Source organism: Poecilia mexicana, unplaced genomic scaffold (genome assembly GCF_051168715.1).
Source record: "Poecilia mexicana isolate PSO_F unplaced genomic scaffold, ASM5116871v1 scaffold_11, whole genome shotgun sequence".
NCBI classification, from domain to species: Eukaryota; Metazoa; Chordata; class Actinopteri; order Cyprinodontiformes; family Poeciliidae; genus Poecilia; species Poecilia mexicana.
Window position 1 is genome coordinate 508,684 of NW_028263380.1, and position 20,681 is coordinate 529,364.

At 37.1% G+C, this 20,681-nt stretch overlaps 1 protein-coding gene and 1 long non-coding RNA gene across 2 annotated transcripts in view; one reads left to right on the plus strand and one right to left on the minus strand.

Annotated features, from left to right (window-relative positions):
* The window catches only part of LOC106912698 (immunoglobulin superfamily DCC subclass member 3), an 82,159-nt gene that overhangs the window by 16,555 nt on the left and 44,923 nt on the right, over window positions 1-20,681 (plus strand). The window contains exons 4-9 of the mRNA XM_088010018.1: window positions 6,009-6,139; window positions 6,641-6,778; window positions 6,893-7,051; window positions 18,798-18,963; window positions 19,546-19,796; window positions 19,880-20,044. Coding sequence (XP_087866144.1) covers window positions 6,009-6,139; window positions 6,641-6,778; window positions 6,893-7,051; window positions 18,798-18,963; window positions 19,546-19,796; window positions 19,880-20,044 — 1,010 coding nt within the window. The remainder of the gene's footprint in view (window positions 1-6,008; window positions 6,140-6,640; window positions 6,779-6,892; window positions 7,052-18,797; window positions 18,964-19,545; window positions 19,797-19,879; window positions 20,045-20,681) is intronic.
* On the minus strand, window positions 1,673-5,282 carry LOC148156334 (uncharacterized). Its single transcript, XR_015764590.1, has 2 exons — window positions 3,435-5,282; window positions 1,673-2,185 (listed from the first exon to the last, which is right to left on the minus strand). It is a non-coding gene; the product is annotated as an uncharacterized LOC148156334 (long non-coding RNA).

Sequence of the window (20,681 nt, forward strand, 5' to 3'; positions counted from 1 at the left end):
GCAAAGTAATCAGGTGGAAAATCTTTCCATGATTTTTTTTATGTTAATCCAAAGAGTTATTTCTTTCAGTGAAGTTTGTTCCAGATTTGTAGAAATAGAAGATCCTCCATGTTTGGTTCTGGTTCTGGGGATGCAGAGCAGAACCAGAACTAGAAGACCTGAAAGGTCTGGAAGGTTGATACAACAGCAGCAGATCTTTAATATATTGTGGTGCTGAGCCACTCAGTGATTTATATGCTAACAACAGTATTTTAAAGTCTATTCTCTTAGCTACAGGGAGCCAGTGTAGGGACTTTAGAACTGGGCATAGATCAAATTCTTAACAACATAAAAAGTGTCAGTAAATTCACTCAACTTTGCGAACTGTAACAGTTAAAATTTAGTTTTCCATTGCGGTCTTTAGAAAAACATGTAAAGATAGATTGCCCAAGTTGTTCATCACTTCCACGCCGTCCAGGAGAATCCCAACATCCTCAATGGCATCGCCAGGCTCTGCACTCTCCGGTCGGATAACAGATTCCACAGATGGTCTCGGCCATTTGTGCACCTTGATGATGGGAACAAGGGTGGGGTTTTGGGGGGGAGAGATTTCACATCTCATTAAATAAAAAAATAACTTTACACTTATTTGGCTGACTCAACAACAGCTAAGGTCCATCAAAGATCTGTCTGTGTTAATTGTGAGTCCAGTGGTAAGATTTCCCATTTAGAAAAGGTACCATATTTTCTACATTTTCACAAAAATCGTCTTATAATCCGGTGCACCTTGTGGTGCGGAAAATACGGTATATTGTCTCATATGGAAAAACATGGAGAAGGGATGAATCCCAAATAGGCCCCATATTCCATGGCCTGTTCTCCTCAATTGAAATGACAGTCTGAGGATCCACCACACAGACTGTCATTCTAAACCAGTCCAACTTATGTGCAAACAAAGCCCTGACTCTGTACACAAACCAAACATCTTATACATGAAGAACCTGTCTTGTTTCCTGGATGGAGAAAATGTCATGACTATGTGTGGTAGTTATTTCCAAATAGATCAGTACTAACATCTTAGGTAAAGTTACTTAATATTTTTGTCTGCATATGAAACAATGCTGTTAGAAAAAAAGGCTAAATAAAACAGGCCAAAGATCTTTTTGTGGAGTTTAACTCACCTAAAAATCCTCATTTTAAACCCACTTAACAATAACTGTAATTATATCAATCTTACTAATGATTATCCTTTTCTGTGGGAGAAATCTAAAAGCATCTCAAAAGTCAAATTAAAATTGAATGTACCCAAGTGAAAAAAAAGAAGAGTTTTAATGATCTATTTAAAGTAAGAACTTTAAATTTATTGGTAATTCACAGGAAGTCCAATTAACTCCAACTGTAATCACCTCTTTTGTGGACACAAAGATAAATTAACATACCATGTACTCTTTCTCCAGCTCCTTTGGATCTTCATCCAGGTATGCACACAGACCTTTTAGGATCCACTCTCGTCTGACTTCAGCCGTGTTTTCCTAAATATGCAGATCAGAAAACAATGAGAACAACCGCCAAAATCCAGCAGTATACTATAAGGTCACATACTTGAAAACTTAGCAACATTCAAAGGAAGTCACAACGAAAGTGATCAGTGGCTTTCAGCCTATTTGAAAGATCTTTAAAATTGTTATTCTCCTTTCATTATGCCATGACTAAAATTAAGTTTAACATTTTATTTAAGCTTCTAACTGAAGCTGTCACCTAAGAAATATTTATGTCTGAAACAAGGGTACAGTATAGGGGGATATACTGTGAAAAATCTATTTCCTCTGCCTTCTCCCAGTGCTAGAAACAACCAGTCAGTGGCAGGAGAGTTTTAGTGCTGTCAATCACAATCTCATGTCGCTGCTCATCCTTCTTCCCCCTTGCTCTGTACTATTCTGTAGCTAGCATAGGGCTGATAGCAGCTCATATCTACTAGACAGAGAGAGACAACACTCCTTACAGTTCCACATCCCCACGCAAATAAAGACAAATAAAACTGACTTGCCAAATACAAGTTCAGCTGAACCCTTATGATCGCTCTAACTCTAGATTCAGTCACTTTAGATCTGGCAAAACTTACCATTAGCCACTGAAATCTAAAACTTGATGGCCGATGACCCCCTTCACCAGAGCTTATGTAGGTGGATAACAGACAGGTGATGTTCTGAAAGAGATCAGATTTTCAAACATTAAAATATGTAATTCACCCTGAGCAGAGTTGTATCTGAACATTCAAAGTTTTAGTACAAGTCTCTTGAATGCATCATGAATCAATCAATCAAATTTTATTTGTACAGCACATTTCAGCAGAAAGGGATTTCAAAGTGCTTTACATAATTAAAAACAGAAACAGAGTCATGCAACATTTAATAAACAGTGAAACAGATAAAAAGTAAAGCCAAAAACATTAAAAACATTGAAGACATTAAAACCGCACTAAGCCTAATTTAGCTATAAGCAACTCTAAACAGGTGGGTTTTAAGTTGAGATTTAAAGGCACCCAGTGTTTCAGCTGTTCTGAAACTGAATATAACCACTGGGCACATGCAAGCATGTATGTGCAGAACAGTGGTGACTTGAACATGGTAGAAAGCAATAAAAATATAAAACATAAAAATCTAAACAAAAACCTCAACATTTCAAAATTAAACCGATAAACTTAAAAATTGTTTTTGAACTACAATTATTTGGGGAAAAACAAGTACAATAACAAAATACATCTTTAGAGCAGAGGAATATATGCATTTAAAAAAAAAGAAAGCCTGTTCATGGACTAATAGGAATAATGGACAATCCTCTGAGTGTTTCAGCCAGAAAACAATACTAGAAATCCATAGTTAGCAGGTGGACATTTATGTGGACATTGCAAGCACATTTAAAGCTCTAACAGCAAAGGTCTCCACAGGTTCCTGACTCAAATTTAATACTTTTTATTATTAATAAATGAAGAATCTGTATTACGATAGAAAGCCACAAAAGTGTGTGTATATCCAATGTCCACTCTGCATTTACCTACATAATAACAGTACTGAAATCAAATAATAATAAAAAAAACATTTAAATAGACTTATGTTTGGCCCCAGTGTTTAAAATCCACTAAACCTCAGACTTCAGAGTTTGTATGGCACCAGATGCTGAATTTACATCAGTCCAACTTTTTTCCAGGGAGTTTTAACAACCTGAGGAGGAGCAAAACTGACATTTATGGGGTCCGTTTTTTGTCTTGACAGCAGCTTTGTGACCCTTACACTGCTTCATGTGATGTTAGCATGATTTGAGTACATCAATTACATAGAAACGTGACCGAACATAGAAAAAAATGTTTTTTTTAAAAAGTCTGATGATTTTAATTTGCATCTTTTTATTTCGATTTTTATTTTAATTTAGACGGATGAAAATAGACTGAATCTTACCTTTTTCAAATTAAGCAGATCCAAATCAGGAATCTTCCCGCTTCTCTTGAAAGAACCGTTTGAAGTTTTCCCAGACACAAGATCTCGCGTGATCTTCCATAATTTCGCTAGCATCTCGCGTGATCTTCCGTAATCTCGCCAGTGTCTCGCGTGATCTCCGGGTCTCGCTAGACCCTCTTCGGCGGGAGATTAGTCTGACTAAATTGAATCACGTTGTCTCAACTTGAATACATTTTATTAACGCTAGGTTGTTGAATTTTATGTTTATTTGACGTGATTTTGTCATATTTGCCTTTGAAACATAAAATAATTCTGTTAAACATGTTATTTTTTATAAATGCAATAACCACTTCAATTCAGTTGTGCTTTGACACAAGCATGGAGCAAGCAGGAAATGGTGCAAATGTTAGAAAAACGCTGATTAATTACCAGCTAACCATCACTTCATGTGATGTTAACACATGTTAGCCACTGACATGAGTACATCAATTACATAGTGTGAAGGTATCACTGTTAAATAAGTTGGTTTCAACTAAATTTGCATTCATCTTAATCAAGTAAAGTCAATTATTTGGTCCAAAACATTGCAAATTAGTTGGTCTGGTTCTATTAAATTACATTGGGTCCAACTAAAGTAAATAAGTTGAATCAACCACAAAAGTTAAGTTGAGCCAACACATTTGCTTTAAATTGGAGTAACATAATTACATAGTGCTGAAATAAAGCAAAGTAATCAGGTGGAAAATCTTTCCATGATTTTTTTATGTTAATCCAAAGAGTTATTTCTTTCAGTGTACATAGCAACACTGATATGTGCACAATCCTGCCAGGAAAATTTAGTATTCTGTAAACTGCAGCTGGCGTTTTCCTGGCACGAAAAACAATCATCTCGCAGGGCCTCGTGTGATTTCCCATGATCTCGCGGGATCTGCCGTGATCTCGCTCGTCGCCTCCAGCACAAGATCAGTCTGACTATAATGAATCGTGTTATCTCAACATGATTCAATTTCATAAACGTTAAGTTGATGAATTTCTTGTTTGTTCAACATGATTTTATCACGTTTTTGTTTAAAACATGAAATTATTGTGTTAAAAGTACATGATATTCTTTTATTAATCTAATAACCCCCTAAGTTCATTTTTTTGAGTGTATAAGCTCTTAAATTAAAGCTCATGTAACCAATCATCACCTTATCAGGTAGAACTCTATCGTTGAAATCCAGTAGTACAGATGTACTGTCCGTTTTCTCCCCACTCCTAAAAGCCTGTACCGTAATTGTTTGATGCCTGTAATCTCTCCTCCTTTTATTATTTACTTTAGCTCCTCCAAATTTTGACATTTATAACATCTGAGTAATGATAATGATATTACTCCTTTTACTCCTCTTTCTTCCCCAACAATATTTCTTTCCAGCACTTCTTTTTTTACACACCATTTGTAATTTTAGAGTCTTATTCTTTTGTTCAGGATTTTTACAAATGATAAGTAGACTTCCATCCCTTAAGACTTTAGCTAGTTCTACATCTCCAATAGCTTTCTTTAATCCTTTTGACAAACTGATAGATCTTACTCCAATCATATCCTGTCCTACCTTAAATTTTAATATAACTTTGAAATCTTACATTATTTTCTTTCTTATTTCAACTCTTTCTTCCTCATCCTCAAGAGATCTTCTACCAGCATTTAGTCCCTTTTTAACCTTATCTTTCCCTCCTCCTCCTCTTCTATTTTCTACCATAAACCATCCTATGTCCATATTTTCATCTTCTGAAAGCCCCCCACTACAACTAGCCATCTCGATCCACTCACAACCCAGATTATGCCAAAACCACCTTCAAATTCAACTTTCTACTTGCCAGATAACGTTTAATTGCTTTTGCTTTCAAAAAACCTGAATTCTCTAGTCAGCTACCATCCTCAAGAGCAACTGTCCTGCAACTTTTAGATACATCCTTACTCCAACTGGGATCAGCTCTGAACAGACCTGCTAACAATCCATTCATTTGATTCAGGGGTGTTGGAGCAGGGAAGCATCTGAAAGTTACAGGATGGTAACTCTCGAGAACTGAACTTGAGCACCCCTGTACTAAACAGCCGTATATACCATGATATCCAAACAAATAAACTTATGTTAAGCGAACTAATTCTGCAGTAGTGATTTGTCCAGATTGCTCTTTTTTATCAGTGGTTTGATAACTGCTGTTTTTAAGCCTGTGGGGGGAAACACCTGATTCTATGTGCTAAATGTTGGAAAACGCTTATGGTGAGGTGGACACATGAGAATAAGTGCCTCCTGTATCAAAGACCTTAAATGAAGAACAGTTAACCAGCCATAATGCAACAGCAGGGGGCCATCATACATTGAGAAAAAAATGTGTATGCGTCTTTTTATTGAGTGTATGTAAATGTCTGATTTCAACTTTATATCTGATTTGATTCACATGTGAATAGGCACATTATCATCAAATGCTTTTAAAAAGAACAGGATTAACTCACAAGAGTTTTATTTTCACATTTCTGAATGGGAGGTAGTGATATTAACAGTTTGTTATATCTTTTGGCTTCTTGTCCAGGTACACTCTTCTACCAATGGGTATCTTACAAGTAACAGGTGTAAGGAAGGCAGACACAGGGATTTTTCGCTGTGTGGCCACCAATATCGCAAACACTCGTTACAGTCATGAGGCCACACTCAATGTTACAGGTATGTACACAACACTTGTGGTTGGTTGGTAGACAGACAGACAGACAGACAGACAGACAGTGAAAGTATGCCTGTTGGTTCTTACCTTGATGTTCAGACAATAATTATGCAGATGAGTTATTAACTTGAAGAAAAAGCACTTATTTTTTTCTATTTACTCTTATTTTCTTTCTGACATATGTACTGATAATGTTTTACTCATTTGCAGATCAGGAAAGCCAGGGGTTCTGATTTTATATTGGATGTTTTAAGGTTTTGTGAATGATTTCTTTCTTGAAACTTTTGACCAGGAAACTTATCCAATTTAGAACATAAAACTTGTTTGACATTCTGGATTACAACCCAACTGGAGTACATCAGTCACAATCCATTGATAACTTATCAGTTCTATAACTGCAAAACTGCCAGCTGATTCATATACACTACATAGTATACAACTGTGTGTCAGTGTTTTATCTTAACTTATATATGTTTGTTTATTGTGCTAACTAATCAAATAAGGTGGAGCTCCTAGAATCTATAAGGAGCCAGTCATCCTGTCTGGGCCCCAGAATCTTACCATCACTGTCCATCAGACTGCCATTTTGGAGTGCATTGCCACAGGAAACCCTCGGCCCATTGTTTCTTGGAGCAGGCTAGGTACCTTGGGATTTCTCAGGCAGAATTCATAAGAAGGAATTCTGCTAAGTAACACATTTTTTTAATGTAGTTTCACAAAGCATTTCTTGCACTCTGTGTGTATGTATCCGTCAGATGGACGTTCTATTGGAGTGGAGGGTATACAGGTCGTCGGGACGGGCAACCTGATGATCTCAGATGTCACCCTGCAGCACTCCGGTGTTTATGTGTGTGCTGCCAATCGGCCTGGTACCAGAATGAGACGCACAGCACTGGGACGCCTGGTGGTACAAGGTGAGACCATGAAGATCTTGGGAATCAGAATTCTGGAAACCAAACTGTTATACCAGTGTCACAAGGTGGCATCAAAATTGTTGGGAATCAGAACTTCCATCAGTGTTTGTCTCATGTAATTATTAATAATTGCAATCAATAATTTTTTATTGATCAAATTATTAATAAAAAATTAAGTTTTTTTTTAGTTTTTTTTTTTTTTTTTAGTTTAATCAGGGCACCAATTTCAGCAACTCTGGAGTCATAAGCCAAACTCAGTCTCTCCTGAAGGAATTAATTCAGGCCACCAGCAGAAGCAACTCTTCACACAACAAGGAATGATCATTGACACACTGATTTATGATCAAGTCTGAGAATTTATTAATAGCCCAACTTTACAGTTGAAATATTCTGTGAATAACATATTTATTTAACTACTGGCATGCAATCTAGCTACTAATAAAAAGACAAAAATTAATATATATTTTGAATAAAATGAGAATCAAATCAGATTAATGAACAAACTGACAAAATGAAATGGAATATTAAAAAATGGAATATTGAAAAATAACTTCAAAACTAATTTCAAAGGGAAAAATCAGATTTGCAGAACCACAAATACAGTACAACAATGTTGTAGAACAGAGTATCCTCCTTCCTCTGCCAAAGGAGGAGGAAGGTCAAACCAAAAGGGCAGGAAGTTAGGTCACTGTACAAACTCAGACTGGCCCACCACTTTGAAGCAAAGTTGTAAAATTCAACCATATGCTCAGGCTAGTCTTCAAAAGAAATCTGGGTTCAAGCCCTGTACAACTGCAAAATAGATATGAACTGGATATCAAAGAAAGAAGAGAATAAGAAAACACAAGCGAGAAATGGAGAAGAGATTGGCCGAGACAGAGCCAATGAATTCTAGCAGCACTGAATTCAGTTGCTCTGGAACCTGACAATTTCTAACATGGCAGACTTAAAATGCCATTGCAATACAATATAACATACAAATATAATCAGTGAAACATTAAGCAAGCATGCAACAGAAAAGCAATTTACAATAGTCTTAGTTTAAAAAAATGGAACGGGCTCACTTTGAGTCAATTGTCAGTCGGGTAAAACCAATGTCCAAAACTCCAAAAATTGATGAACAACAAAAAAAAACCTCATTCTATTCAGGCAGATGTGAGGGCTGGCATCCCATATGGAGTTTCTCAGCAGAACCTCTGGTACTTTGGTTTGGAAAATACCAAGGAACCTTCTCATCAAGGAATGGAGAGAATGCCACAGCAGGCCTCTGCAGGTAGATGCGTCAAGAGACCCATAGATCTCTATGGGAATGCAGAATCGTGGGGTACGCAAAACGATTTCTAGAAATTCTCCAATAAACACTTTGAAAGTTTTGAGACAAATCTTCTTCCTGGCCAGCAGGTTAGAAGAAAAAGGTTCAGAGATCTCGTGTTTCAGTTGGAGGTTGACTCCAAAGTAAGTCTCAGGTCTTACTTTTGTAGTGGGGGTCAGTTCTTATCTGATCACCTCTGAGTTTTATTCCAGTGACGGATTTTTGGCAGTGATATCTTCAGTAGAAAATGAAGATGAATGTGATGTCTCCTAACTGGGTCATCCAACAAGGAGAAATTACTACTGTAGGACTCTCCACAGTCTATTTTAAATTCTCCCAAAGTTGATTAATAGTTTCAATATTGTGTGTGTGTGTGTGTGTGTGTTTATATGTATGTGCATATATATATATATATATATATATATATATATATATATATATATATATATATATATATATATATATGATAATTCCCTTCTCGCCCTCCGCGGGTGGTCTCTCTCTCTCTCATCCGCACAGTAGAACCTTCAGGTTGGTGGATCTCCAGCCTTGGAGACCCACCAAGGCTGTGCCTAGAACTGCATATTTCTGGATTGAGATGTCTGATGTTGTTCTTGGGATTTGTTTTAGCCACTGCTCCAGTTTTGGGGTGACTGCCCCGAGGGCCCCGATGATATATATATATATATATATCTTCTCACAACAGAGATAGAATCGTGGCCCGAATGAGCACCAGACAACCCTGACGCCAATTACAATGGCGTCAGAAAGTCTCATTGAAGATGTGAATGAAGCATTGAGAACGATCCCTACCCAACACCATAACGGAAACAACTCAGCATCAGTGATCCTGGAGCTGCTTGGCTATAAGAGCAACCATGAGAGCCATGAGATTCAATATCCACCATGGAAAAGACAGTTAGAGGGTAAGATCAAGGAGAGAAGTGAGCCAACTGTCAGAGCTCCAAAGAGGTGCTATGAAAAGATCAGTACCCAAGAAGTACAACCAGATGCCCATACCTGAAGCATTCGAAACTGCCAAACAAAGGCTCCCAGTGGCGCAACTACACATTATTCAGGTGGATGCGAAAACATAAATCGGCGCCCTCCCCCCCCCCGGGAAGGAACGTCAGGGTGAAGGAGCGACGCTCACCCCCAGGCGATGATACGTGAAGTGTAAAAATCGCTACATTTACCTCGTTATATGCGAGAGGTGAAGGAACGTGAGGCGCGCTGAAGTGTATGGGAAAACATAATCGGCGCGTCGCCCCCTCCAGACGGGGTTTTGGCGTCCCCTCTGGTGCTGCGCCCCTATGCGTTGCATACGCTGCATATCCACTTATTGCGCCTCTGCAGGCTCCAAGCCTTGGCCAGCCGCCTAAAGAATTACACGAGAGAAAATGAAGCCAGGAGGATTAACTGGCTCTTCTCCACCCAACCAGCTAAAGTGTACTCTCAATGGCAGGGTAATAACAACAAAGCAGACCCACAAAGGGTGGAGACTTGGTGGGTGGTTTCTAGAGAAAGCAGAGGAAATAGATTTTTCACAGATTACCTCTAATACCATAATGTCTCAACATAATGACAGTTTTAACAAATATGTGGAAAAAATATATTTATATAGAAGTGACATACTGCAGCTTTAATTTCACCCAGGAGAGGCCAGGTCAGGAGGGACATGAGTTAGAGCTGCTGCTGACCGACTCATCTGTTGTTAAGTGGTAAAAGGCACAAGGAACAAGTTAAATATATGAATATGTTGGCAATTTTTTTCTCAATTCATTAAATGCTAGTGAAATGGAGGTAATCAGTAGTCTGTAGCTAAGCTAACTATGTTAAATGGTTGATAATCTCATACAGTCTACCCACCTCTTGGAGAAAAACTGAGCTATAAATTGACACTCTTGCCTTTTTCTCGCTCTCCCTTTCTCTATTTTTTATTTATTTATTTATTGAAAACCTGATTTTATAACTTTTCTTAGCAGCATAGTAACTGCCACAGTCGTTTGTGTCTTCCACTGACTGCTGCTAACAGCGTCACTCTGAAGCGCTCAACATTACTTGAATATATACTTGAATATAAACTATATGCCCTAGTTCAAACTTCATGAAACAATTTAATCATTGTTGAAGAAGATTCTAGGTTATAATATTTCTTAAGAAAACTCTTTTGGCTCTATCTCCTTCGATCCCAGGTTCCCCCGGCGGGGCGCATGTAGCCACACAAAAACAACAATGAGTGCAGACGTCACAGAATTGCAGTTTAATCCAATAGAAGACAACGCATAAAATTACAACAGAAACTGCAGAACAACAGAGACATACATTCATTTACCCAACATAAATGGAAAGAAGAAGGAAAGAAAGAAAGAAAAGCAAAGACGTGCAAAGACTTCTTTGGAGAATTGCGAGAGCAAATCTAATTTGTTACTTCTGTGTAGAAAGTTTTATAGTAAAAGACGTATTCTTATCTTTAATTTATTCAAATAAGGCATATCTTTGCTCATCCAACCAGGAGCTATCTCTGACCCTTTCTCTAAAGCCAGGAACTCCTGCTGTTTTACGGCTTTTCACAGATGAGTGTGAAAGTTGGAACTTCTACTTATAGTTATTCCCACACAGACAAAAGGCAGTTCAAAAGATCTTAGCAAACCATCTGCTGTAACTACAGGTAACATAAAGGTCAATAGGCCAGAATAAGTTACTGATTTTAAAACTATAAACAGGCTATTTCAGTCGAGACATGTTAAGTTTTAAAACTAGCATACTTTAAATTTATTTTCTTAACATCATCAATCTCATTTAATTAGATTTCTTAGCAATGTAATTTATTTCTTATCACACATAAGAACATGCTAAATACAACATATTGTAGGTGACACTGTGGATAACTGGATTGAGGAATAATGTCACATACTACAGGTAGCTTTATGATATTATTATAAATATTCTGCTTTGACCACACAGCAAGAGGTTCTAACTATTGAACATGTTCAATGTCTTTTCATTGAACTTTTTAAATTCCTTTTATATTCTGTTTGCAATATACACAGTAGTTTGAAACTACAATGTGCATATTTGTAGATATGACAGTCAGGGGAAATGTTTGTTTTTATTCAGATAGTGAAGTTTAGGGAAAATAGTTGGTGTTTGCAAAGTTCACCACAGTCTGAGTTTTTATTCAGTCACTGAGTCATGGGCCGGAGGAAGAGCTAAACAACAGATGGACAGAAGAAAAGGAGGCCAATAGACGTTCAAAGCAAGGCACAGCTGGGGGTAGCAGAGAAAAGAATATGGGTTAAATTGACCCATAACCTCTGACCCTTGACCCCGAGAGAGGAATTATGCAGGAAGGGAGGAGGTTATGCAGTCAAGACAGCCAGATAGAAAGGTAGTAGGACAAAGGAGGTCTGGTCTACAACAGGAAGATGGATCACATCCCAGTGGTGAAATAAGGACAGCTGGTCTTGCTAGGACAGAATTTACAGTTTTTAGCTACTTATCAATGTCTTTTATTTTTCTGCTTTGCCACTTTGTGCATTACATGCTTCACACACGGTACAGTACTGCAAACATATAAGGCTACCAGGACACAGAAGGATCAAATTACAACACACTTTCAAGGTGAAACAAATTAACAAACAAACAAATAAACTTTACTGACAACATGTGAAATTAGCACATTAAAAAAATAGGTATGCATTCGAGGAAATGTGAAAAATGTTTCACCAAGGACAGAGTATTGGTTTAATTCAATGTCACAGTATTCCAGTATTACTCCACACAAACTAACATTTCTCCTTCCTAAGAACAGTAAGTATTGAGTGAGTAAAGAATGGCGAATTTGAAGAGCATCTCCTCTCCTCCATGGCTTCACAGTGATGCTGCTTTTCTTCTACTAGTTTTTATGGCACTTTAAAAAAAAAAAAAAACTGAAAGTGGACATTACCACCACTATTTGGTGTGGAGTGTGAACTGAAAGTAATGCCTTTCACTAATAGAATTTACAACTGAAAAAAGATAACTTTTGTGCAGGGCCGGCCCAAGACATTGTTTTGCTAACTTAACTTCTGACCGGAGCTCTGGACGTTTGGATGCTCTGTACATTGCAAAGCAGCTTATTATACCGGTGAGGATGCGGTACCTACCGCGGCCACCAGGCGTCCCCTAGAGCAATTTTTTTTTCTTTTTACCCATAAAATGTATGTAAAAATAATGATTTCTACATACATTATCAACTATATATTATTGTAAAAACAAATCACTTCATAGTAAAATAGTGTGTTTTTCATATTATAATTACATAGAAATTATTAACAAAAAAAAAAAAATTTGCTCTACTGAAGGGGCCTCTTATGCCCCTTTTCCACCGACTCAACTCGGCCCGGCTCGGCTCCGCTCGCTTTCCGAGCATTTCCACAGGCTATTTTTCGGGGCTGGCCCTGCTTTTTAGGGTCCTGCTTCGGAGCAGAGTCAGCCGGGCAGGTGTTACGTCAATCCGCGTTTCCCCATCAGATACGGTTCCCCCCTTCGTCTTCTTGCCGCTCCGCCCCGCCCACGCGGCAAAATAGGCGCGAGCTCGTGATGAGCACTGAGAAAGCACGCGCGTAGCAAGCACGCGCTTGTTCGGCGCGCTTGTCTGAGGAACTACGGACACAGTGAAAGCTCAAACATGTTTCGGCAAAGTTGTCACACTTTCTTCACGTTTTTGCGAGAAACTAATAGTAATAATAATAATTATAATAAATATACATGTTATACATATTATAATTATAATAAATAATATATATTTTATATATATTATAATTATAATACATAATATATGTTAAATATATATTATAATTATAATATATATGTATTGTATATATTATTATTATAATTATAATATGTTGTATATATTATAATTATAATATATATGTGGTATATATTATAATTATAATGGATAGATAGATAGATAGCATAGTGCTATATGAATTAAAAACAGGACAATGCAATTTAATGCTCAATATTACCCATCAGATAGCGTTTCCCTTGTTTTAAAGTGGGGGAACGCTATCTGATGGCCATAAATCTCCCATCACATACCGTTTCCCCTATGTGATGGCCATATTTCACCCATCAGATACCATTCCCCCTGTTTTACAGTGGGGGAACGCTATCTGATGGCCATCTTTCACCCATCACATACCGTTTCCCCCACTTTAAAACAGGGGAAACGGTATCTGATGGGAGATTTATGGCCATCAGATAGCGTTCCCCCACTTTAAAACAGGGGAAACGATATCTGATGGGTGAAAGATGGCCATCAGATAGCGTTCCCCCACTTTAAAACAGGGGAAACGGTATCTGATGGGAGATTTATGGCCATCAGATAGCGTTCCCCCACTTTAAAACAGGGGAAACGGTATCTGATGGGAGATTTATGGCCATCAGATAGCGTTCCCCCACTTTAAAACAGGGGAAACGATATCTGATGGGTGAAAGATGGCCATCAGATAGCGTTCCCCCACTTTAAAACAGGGGAAACGGTATCTGATGGGAGATTTATGGCCATCAGATAGCGTTCCCCCACTTTAAACCAGGGGAAACGGTATCTGATGGGTGAACTGTGGCCATCAGATACCGTTTCCCCACTGTAAAACAAGGGGAGCGCTATCTGATGGGTGAAATGTCTCCATCAGATACCGTTTCCCCACTGTAAAACAAGGGGAACACTATCTGATGGGTGATTTTAACATAGGGGGAACGCTATCTGATGGGTGAAATGTGGCCATCAGATAGTGTTCCCCCACTGTAAAACGGGGAACATTATCTGATGAGTAAAAAGTGGCCATCAGATACCGTTTCCTCACTGTAAAACAAGGGGAACGCTATCTGATGGGTGAAATATGTCCATCAGATAGTGTTCCCCACTGTAAAAAAGGGGGGAACGTTATCTGATGGGTGGTTTTAAAATGGGGAACGTTATCTGATGGGTGAAATATGGCCATCAGACAGTGTTCCCCACTGTAAAACAAGGGGAACGTTATCTGATGGGTAATATTGAGCATCAAAATGCATTGCCCTGTTTATATATATATATATATATATATATATATATATATATATATATATATATATATATATATATATACATGCTCAACATATATTTAAAATAATTATAATATATACGTTTTGTATTATTATTATTACTCTTCTTCTTTTATTATTATTATTATTATTATTATTATTATTATTATTATTATTATTATTATTATTATTAGTTTCCCGCAAAACGTGAAGAAAGTGTGACAACTTTGCCGAAACATGTTGTTTGAGCTTTCACGGTGTCCGTAGTTCCTCAGACAAGCGCGCCGAACAAGCGCGTGCTTTGCCACGCGCGTGCTTTCTCAGTGCTCGTCACGAGCACGCGCGTATTTTGCCGCCTGGGCGGTGCGGAGCGGCAAGAAAACTCAGGGGGAACCGTATCTGATGGGGAAACGCGGATTGACGTAACACCGGTATAGACATATATACGTAGACGCCTCATGGAGAGGGTCGGCCCCATAGACATAATATAAGCATAGACGCCTCATGGACCGCTCCGGCGCAGGAAATACGGCGGCCATCTTGGAGCGGTATACCCTCCTACTTTGCTCAATCAAAACAGCAGAAGATGCCTCAGCACTGAGGGATATTGTTGTTCGGATCGATGGATTATTGATGTGAGGGCTCCACAGACAACATTTCACAAGTAAGATGGACATATTATTGTGTATATATTGTGATTAGAATATTACTTTACTGTATTTATGTCCACCGGCGAGATACCAGCTAATATTAGCTACAGTGCTTGGTGTAATACGGGTTCAGCCCCGCTATGAAGGCTAACTGAGATTCTGTTAATCTAAAAAAAAATAATTATTCTCTAACATTGACTTAGATTATCTGACACAAGGGCCTATATTAGAAATGAAACAATATAACACATATTATAAATCTTATATTATGTGTTATAACATTCACCGGCAAAGTTTACACAGGTGGTAAAGACTATTATTTATATTCTTTCACTCTGTCAAAAGTAAGATACATCCTAAATCTTCCGTTTTTGTTTTGAAAATTTCCTAAAGACACGATGTGAGGAAGAAGAGGGAGAAATCTATAAAGAGAGACGGATTCACTGCAGCACGGATGAATCTCACATCGGATTTTGGACTCGTCGGCTGAAAAACATATTATATATATATGTTTTTCAGCCGACGATATATATATATATATATATATATATATATATATATATATATATATATGTATATATATATATACATATATATATATATATATATATATATATATATATATATATATATATATATATACATATATATATATATACATATATATATATAATTCAGTATTAATCATTTATTTGTGCCATTATTAATCTTTATTTATTAGTGTTTGTATAGTTATATAAATATATATTGATATTACTAAATAATTTATTAAATAAATTATGAACGGCTGTGTGCTTTGTAATATGCTCTTCATACATCGATATCAGAATATTCCATTCCTATTCTATTGTTATAGCCACTAAGCATATTTAAATATGATGAACTATGTATTAAAAACATACTTAAAAAATATAATTGTTTATAAATGTTGCTTTGATAGATGTTTCAATATGGTTTACAGTAACAAAAAAGTGTGTTATGATCGATTAAATCCGCTGATACGTCATTATGCCTGCTAAACACATAAGGCTGAGTGGAGTGGAGTACCGCTCCAAGATGGCCGCCCTAAATCTCGTCAGCGACAATAGGCGAGAGCGGTCCATGAGGCGTCTATCCTTATATTATGTCTATGGTCGGCCCGTTGCTGCGATACGTAACAGCGTCCGCCCGCCATATTGAATGTAGAATATGTGCCAGTAAGGTAATACAAGTGAATGGACCGAACTTTATAAAGTGCCGTTCTACAAAGTATTTTAAGTTAATACCTGCCATTGACACATTTTCTCACACACATTAAAATATTTGGCAATCAAAGAAATTACTAAAGAGAGCGATTCTAACTTTTGATGTGATTATTTAATTGTTTTGGGGCATTTCTGAATAAAGAGCACAATGTTTTAATTTGATAGAAATGATTCTGATAATTTTTATATTGACATTGATGAACAGACACATATTTACAGTGTTTTATTAAAGAATATATTTATTCCATAATTTAATGTACATTTAACATTTCAAGACAAGAAACAAATAATTTTCTTGTATTATTTGTTTCTTTCTCATTTCTCAACGAAATGAGAAAGTCATTTCTCATTTCATTGAGAAATGACTTTTGATTTATAAATCAGTCATTGTCAAACATTAAACTACATATTTTTCTTCCTTTTTCCAGAGAATTTACAGTATGTCAACTCTGCTATTGACAGCAAAGAGTGAAAATAATTCTAACAGAGTAAATTATTTTTTATTTCATTACATAAGCTACATTAATACACTAATACTTCAGATTGAGATATTTAAAAATACACAAAAAGTGAGAGAATAAAACATTTATTAAACTGGGAGTACTGGCCACAGGCTTCAGTCTGCTGGTCACACTGGGAGAACTCAATGACTTCTGAGACGTCCTGGTTCACAGGCTGAAGCCAAGGATAAAAGAGAAATTATCCAAAAGTGTAATAGAAAATACATATTCCTTCACATTCAGAAAAAGACATTTTCAGCATGTTGGGCTCTGACTCGTAGCATCTTTATAGCTAAATACTGACATGGAGAAGCTGAGCTGGAAACAGACTGAAGAACAGCAGCTCCAGCTCTGATCCTGACTGATCTTTCCTCACTAAATCCTCTGGTTTTTAATAAACTTCTCCTCTAGCAGCGGTTTCTTACGGAGCCCCTAAGGGGACATGGAGAAAAAAAAAAAAGGAAAGAAATCCCGACTTATTATCGCGAGATCCCGAGAAACTAAGTCGAGATCTCGAGATCCCGACTTATTATCGTGAGATCCCGACTTATTATCGCGAGATCCCGACTTATTATCGCGAGATCCCGACTTATTATCTCGAGATCCCGACTTATTATCTCGAGATCCCGAGAAAATAAGTCGGGATCTCGAGATCTCGAGATAATAAGTCGGGATCTCGAGATAATAAGTCGGGATCTCGCGATAATAAGTCGGGATCTCGCGATAATAAGTCAGGATCTCGCGATAATAAGTCGAGATTTCTTTCCTTTTTTTTTTCCTCCATGTCCCCTTAGGGGCTCCGTAGTTTCTCATCAGCTCTCTCTCATTAGAAAACAGTGTGAAAACGTTAGCTGCTGCGCTAACAATCAGCGGTTATTTCGGGCCAATTAAGCTACATAGGAAATATTTTCCGGTTGTTTAGAAGCGAATTTCTGGCTGCAAAGTCAAGTAATTCTGATCTTTCATCCTTACCTGGGGAAGGTAATGAGAATTAATCCAGATTGTTTCGTAAAATGGTTGAAATAAGTCCACACAGCACAGGACTTAAGGAGCTCCGATCGCTCTGCTGCCACATAGAAGATGGCGGACGCTTTTACGTACGACTCAGCGCTCCATGAGGGGTCTACGCACAGACATAAATATATATATATATATATATATATATATATATATATATATATATATATATATATATATATATATATATATATAGACATATAATATATTATGTCTATGGGTCTACGCATAGACATCAATACATAGACCCCTCATGGAGCGCTTAAATGTATTATTTTTTTCACCAGGTAACAGTGCCAGGGATATAGAAAATATGTTTAGTCTGTTTCGTGAACTCAGTGTACAGAAGATTTTCAACAGCATTCATTGGACAAAAATTGGGTTGCATTAGTATGAATTTAATTTTGCTGTTAATCCAGGCTGCATTATGGGACTGGGAATGATTAATAAAGCAAAAGAAATCCCCTTGATTTTTGGAGACAGAGTTCTCAAACTCAGAGCAAAGACCATGGGCTGTAGCACTTTAGCTTAAATAAATACAAATAAAACCACTGTCAAACTTGAGTGTGTAAGGACTTATTTCCTTTACCGCTCTTTGCAACATGTCTACTCATTTCTAAAATATGAGTAGAGAGACGCATATTTCCAACACAAGCACCAAACTCACATGTTTAGCGGTTTATTCAGGCTTCATTTTTTCCTCTGGTTCTTTTGCTTTAATTCTCTTCTCACTGTTTAGAATTTACAAACACTGCAAGCAAAAGAAGAGGTTCAACAGTATAGCGATAGGCCTTCTCATAAAATTCACAATCCATACACATTCTGTACCATTACTCTTTGTAATTAGTCAACTAATAAATGCCACCTTACTGACATAGTCCTGATATTTACTTTATTTTTATTGTCTGCATCTGGTGAAAGCTGTCTCCCTTTCTCTTCACTATTCCTCTTGAGCTCCACCTGAGTTCCTGCAATGGCCACAGTCAGTGTCCAGACCAGCAGGGGGCAGTGCTGTATTCACCTGTGTTGCTCATGGTGTCCCTGATCCCCATCTAATTTGGCTGAAGAATGGCAAAGTCTTAATATCAGGACAAACTGTCAAGCTGACAAATAACAACAGGTAAGGAGATGGGGGCTGATGTGTGTACATTATTTACTGTTTTATTCAAGTTTTAGTAGTTTTATGGATCTTTGCATTGGATCAGTTCTCAACCGAGAGGCAAATCCAGCATTCAAAGACCTGGCAAAATAAAATAGAAAAAGCATTTTCACAATAATTAGTGTTTTTTTTTTAAGTTAGCTGAATATAGTTTTTTAAATCCCATGACATATAAGCCTACATGAGTTTAAAGAAATATATGAAGATAGAGTCATATATCATTTTAAAATTTTCCATAATATGTTATGTCTTAATGGACAACACTGCTTTTGGATAACTGCCTGTTTCAGTTTTTTTTTTTCATTCTTTCTTATGCATACATAACTGCAATGAGATACGTTCTTTTTTGACGAAGTAGTAAAAGACGCAGCGGGAGGGGTCACAAACTCCATCTAACTCATTTTAAAATACATAGTATCAAATACATATAGTACCATATATATATATATATAAAATCAAATATTGTTGCTATAGTACATAATGCATAGTACAGCATTATGTACTATGCTGTACAGAAATAAATGCATGCATGTTGTTTTGCAGTACTTTAGCTCTGACCCATATAAGCTCAGATGATGAGGCTATCTACCAGTGCATCGCAGAGAATAGTGCTGGTACTAACCAGGCAAGTGCCCGTCTAGCTGTGGCCCAAGCTGAAGACCTGCCTGCTGCCCCCCAAGGCCTCATGGCGAGTGCTTTGTCCATCAACACCCTGCAAATAACATGGAGTAATCCGCCCATCAGCATTGCTGATGACATCATCGGATATGTCTTACACATCCGCAAACTGGGTGGTGAGTGCAAACGCAAAATTTGTGAAGCCTGAGTCTAAGTAGGAGCATGTTTACAAATCTGCAACTTTATCATTTTTATTTAGAACCTGATCATATGGAACTGCAGGAGGCCATAAGCAAGGACACTTTTCAGCATGATGCAACCAACCTGGAACCTAGCACAACCTACTCTCTCTACCTGAAAGCCTACTCTTCCTTGGGGGCAAGCCAGCAGTCCAACAGTGTAATTAAAACAACACTTGGCAGTGGTAAGAGCAAGGAGCTTTGATGAAGTTATATTGTAAGTCATACTGATTGTACACCTATAAAAAAATTCTGCTCTATCTACTTAAAAAATAATTCATCTATTTGCATAATTTATCTATGTTGATTAAGGAAGACTGCTCTTTGTTATAGTACTTACTTATTTCTTTACATGATATAAAATCCAAGTGAAGTGAACACAATTTTGTTAAGTAGATGAAGCAAAACTAAACTTTGCTTAATTAAATTTGCAAGTATACTATACAATAGTTCATTTTACTTAAATTTTTTTTTTTGCAAAATTATTGCCTCACAAAAAAAAATCATATTTTTAAAACATATTACTTGATTGAAACAGTTCCTGGCTCCTGCCTGCTTTTTGTTTGTTTCTCTGCTCAAACTTTGACAGAAAACATGGAAAGCAGTAATAGTTTGTTCTATTACTGCTTAATAGAACAAACTATTGTTCTATTAAGCAATAGTTTGCTTAATAGAGGCTATGCCATGAAAATAAGAATACAACTCATGGTGAAGTTTCATTGTATGCAAATGTAAATGCATGAAACTACACAATAAGCACTCTACTGCTCTGAAAGTAGACTGCATAGTAGAAGTTTTGCAGTCTATGTTTTTGCCTTAAAC